Genomic DNA, 3,498 nt, shown 5'->3' on the forward strand with positions numbered 1-3,498 from the left:
TATAGGGGCAAAATTGATCCATTTCACTAGATTATTTGATACAATGAACTTAATTATAACCCCGAACAGACCAATAAAGGTTGGAGAATCATTAGGAGAATTTGCATTTTATGGCTCGAGTTGGAGGTCTTTCCTTGCGTTGGCTTTGATATATCACTTCGACTGTGTCTGCTATGTGTCATTCTAGTTCACATGGTATTCTATCAACTACATAGGCGTCTTTATTTATATGGTTTGCAGCTGAATATTTATAAATATTCAGCGAATTTCCTAATATAAACCGCAAAGTATACATAAATTTTATTGAGAAAATTATTAATATCATAAGTGCTATTGGCCAGAATCTGATGGTCATTTAATAACAATAACAACAAATTCAGTATACTTTTACCTCTGCCCCGTGAATGTAGAGAGACTGTTATTGATAGATACCGGCTTGGGATGGCCATTTAACGCTGTTAATTATTGAGAATTCTCCATGATAATTTGGATGAAACCTCCAATAGAAGTGTAAGAAGAGCCACCTTCCATTTGTGCTGCTCTGCTCTTCTCCTTCATCTCTTTCACCTTCACCCGAATTTCACTCTCGGAATCCATAATTTCTCTTATTGCTTTCTCAATCTCCTCAGCTTTCACTATAACTTCTTTGCCCATCACTTTCATATCCTTCCTATAATCCATCTTAATCTCAACTCCCATTCTCAAATCCTTAACCAATTGAAATGCATTCGCTTGTTGCTCCGCGTACATTGGCCAGGTTGCTATTGGCACTCCAAAATATGTACTTTCCAAAGTCGAATTCCATCCACAGTGCGACACAAATCCCCCCGTCGATTTATGTGACAAAATCGCCAACTGAGGTGCCCATCCTATCACTTTTCCAATCCCTTTTGTTCTTTCCAAGAATCCTTCTGGCAAAATTTCTTCAAGATTTTCATAGTTGCTTGGAAATCTTGCATCTTCGGTTGGTGGTCGCCTTAACGACCACAAAAACCGACACCCACTGCTCTCCAGAGCATAGGCTATTTCCTTAACTTGATGTTTTTCAAAGCTTCCACCACTACCAAAACAAAGGAACACTACAGATGAAGCGGGCTGATCATCTAACCATTTCATAGTATTCTGGTCAGATGAACCTAAGTTGTCACCTTCAACATTGTTAAGGTTCAATACTGGTCCGACAGGGTATATAGGTGGAAGATTCTTGTCTCGTGAGAGCGAGTTTAATGCATGGGATTCGAGCTCTAGAAATGTGTTTATCATAATACCTTTGGTTTCTCGAAACCTTTTTGCGAGATCAAGAAACATTGTTGAACCACCTTCTTTGTCTAAGGCTACAGACGGCAAACATTTTGCTGGAAATGGATTGAGATATGTTGCTATAGAGAGTTTTTCTTCAGGTTCGTCTTTGTACTTGGTAATATCTTTGTTAAATTCATCCCTGAGATTCTGTATATGATAATGAAGACCAAGGGTTGCTGCACCAGACGTGTAGAAAACATAGGTTGGTAGCTCGAACTCATTGGCCACGTCTATCATTGAGGTGCAGAACAAGTCGATAACAATACCTGCCAGTTAATTTTAGTAAGGTAAGTAAACTTTATCGCTATAATAGTAATGTCATAAAACGATCTCTTGTAACATTGAGAGACGGATCCATGTTGGTTCAAGCGGCAGTTGAACCCGCTTTTAATGTTACCGAAGTGAATATTACCAACTAAATAGTAAACGTCGTTAAACTTTATTCACTATAACATAAAGTCATGAAAATATTACTTTGTCAATTAAAGTTAAACTCATATAGAAAATTAAAAATATATAAAAAAAAAAAGTAAATTTTTTTTTGGGAAGAGCTTGGGGTGGAGGGTGGTGCAAAAAAATGAAAAAACAGAAAACATAAAATTAAAAATACAATCTTTTTAGGGGTTGGGGGTGGGTGGGTGGTGCAGAAAAAAACAAAAAATTGAAAATTAAAAATACAAAATTAGGGGTTGGGAAGGGGTGAAAAACGAAAAAACAGAATGGGATGAGATCCATGGATTGTATTTGGGCTAAAAATAAATTTCTAGATAAGTTGGGTTGAGATCCCTTTGTTTTGGGGTGAACTTCCTGGGTTGTATTTGGGTTAGTTAATGGGTCAGAATCAGAATGGGCTATAAAAAATAATGGATTAACTTGGGCTCAGCTTATTTAGACCCATGAACTAAAATGTTGTAGCCCAACCCATTAATCTCTGGACGGGTTTGGACTCAAATTGCTGCCCCTAATAGTTACAACAAGTAAAATAAAACAACTATACGTGAAATTGATACCAATGTACCTGCTAGCGTATTATTTGATTCTGACTTGAGAATATCAGCAACAGCATCTCTAACTGCAGGCTTATGACTGGCAATAAACGTGGTGAAAATGTTGCTTTTGAGTAGCTGCATAATGGAATCATCCTGAGGGAGTCGAATGAATTTCAAACGCGAGCTGAAATTGGCGACTGATTGGATATAAGAATCGAGCTTCTTGTCGTTAGGCCATTGGATGATGAGGACTGTGATAGATAGCTGCTCTTCTCTAGCTATAAGAAGCTTTGCCATTTCAACTGTGGATACTAAATGGCCAATTCCTGGTGAAGGAATGAAGACTAACTCTATTTTCTTGGTTTCTTTCATTTTCTTCTTGGCTTAAAGGTTTATACTCAAGTTGAAATTTGATATTTGTTTGAAACTTGAAGAGGAAACTAGAGTTTGTTATGACTTGGGATTGAACTGGTCTGATGATAACCCCTCTGATTAGCTATTTATAATATAGTAGATATGTTAAAAGGTTAATTACTTGGAGTCTTGAAATTAAATACTTTAGTAAGTGGAGTAATGACAAGATTAAGTCGTCTTGGTGATTAAGAATGAGAATGATGTCATGGCTTAGGCGAAACATATTACTATATGTTGTACTCGTCGTGTTTTATTTTACGTGACACACTTTTATTTTTAGTCTGATACAAAAAGAATAACAATGTCACGGCAAATGCTATGCAGTGAAAGACATTGATGATTATGTAGCCGTAAAATATCTGTCAGCAGCTAGCCAACTCCGTTTGCTAACGAGGTTAAGACGGAACCTGAAAAACGAAAAAAACGAACTCTGGGGTCTCAACAAATGAGAAGTAGCTTCCGCCCACGAAATCCTCTCCCTTCACAAGGCTGGACTAGTCCCCGGAGCTGAAGTCAAGTTATTACTAATTGAGCATGATGACAACAATATTTTTGTTTTGCTTTCTTTGTACTTTTTTTATTTAAAAATAATTTAAAAATTTTATATTTTATTCTAAATAAGTTGATTTATAACCATATAAATATTTATAAATTGTTTAAATAATTTCAAAAATCCTTTTTCTTTTTTCTTTTTTCTTTTTTCTTTTAAAAGGTCAGGGGAACAAAAGGAAATATCCAAGTAATTAAGCGGAGTGAATGCTAAAAAGTACTTAGATTTATCTTGGTGATCAAG

At 36.1% G+C, this 3,498-nt stretch overlaps 1 protein-coding gene across 1 annotated transcript; it reads right to left on the reverse strand.

The window, feature by feature from the left end:
• Positions 1 to 302: 302 nt before the first annotated feature.
• LOC107825097 (UDP-glucose flavonoid 3-O-glucosyltransferase 6-like) lies at positions 303 to 2,752 on the reverse strand. The gene is given in 2 exon segments (NM_001326143.1): positions 303 to 1,568; positions 2,321 to 2,752. Coding segments are annotated over 2 exon segments (1,449 nt in total). The 5' UTR covers positions 2,664 to 2,752; the 3' UTR covers positions 303 to 462.
• Between the last annotated feature and the right edge of the window lie 746 nt (positions 2,753 to 3,498).

The sequence above is a fragment of the Nicotiana tabacum genome, chromosome 21, assembly GCF_000715075.1.
Source record: "Nicotiana tabacum cultivar K326 chromosome 21, ASM71507v2, whole genome shotgun sequence".
NCBI lineage: Eukaryota > Viridiplantae > Streptophyta > Magnoliopsida > Solanales > Solanaceae > Nicotiana > Nicotiana tabacum.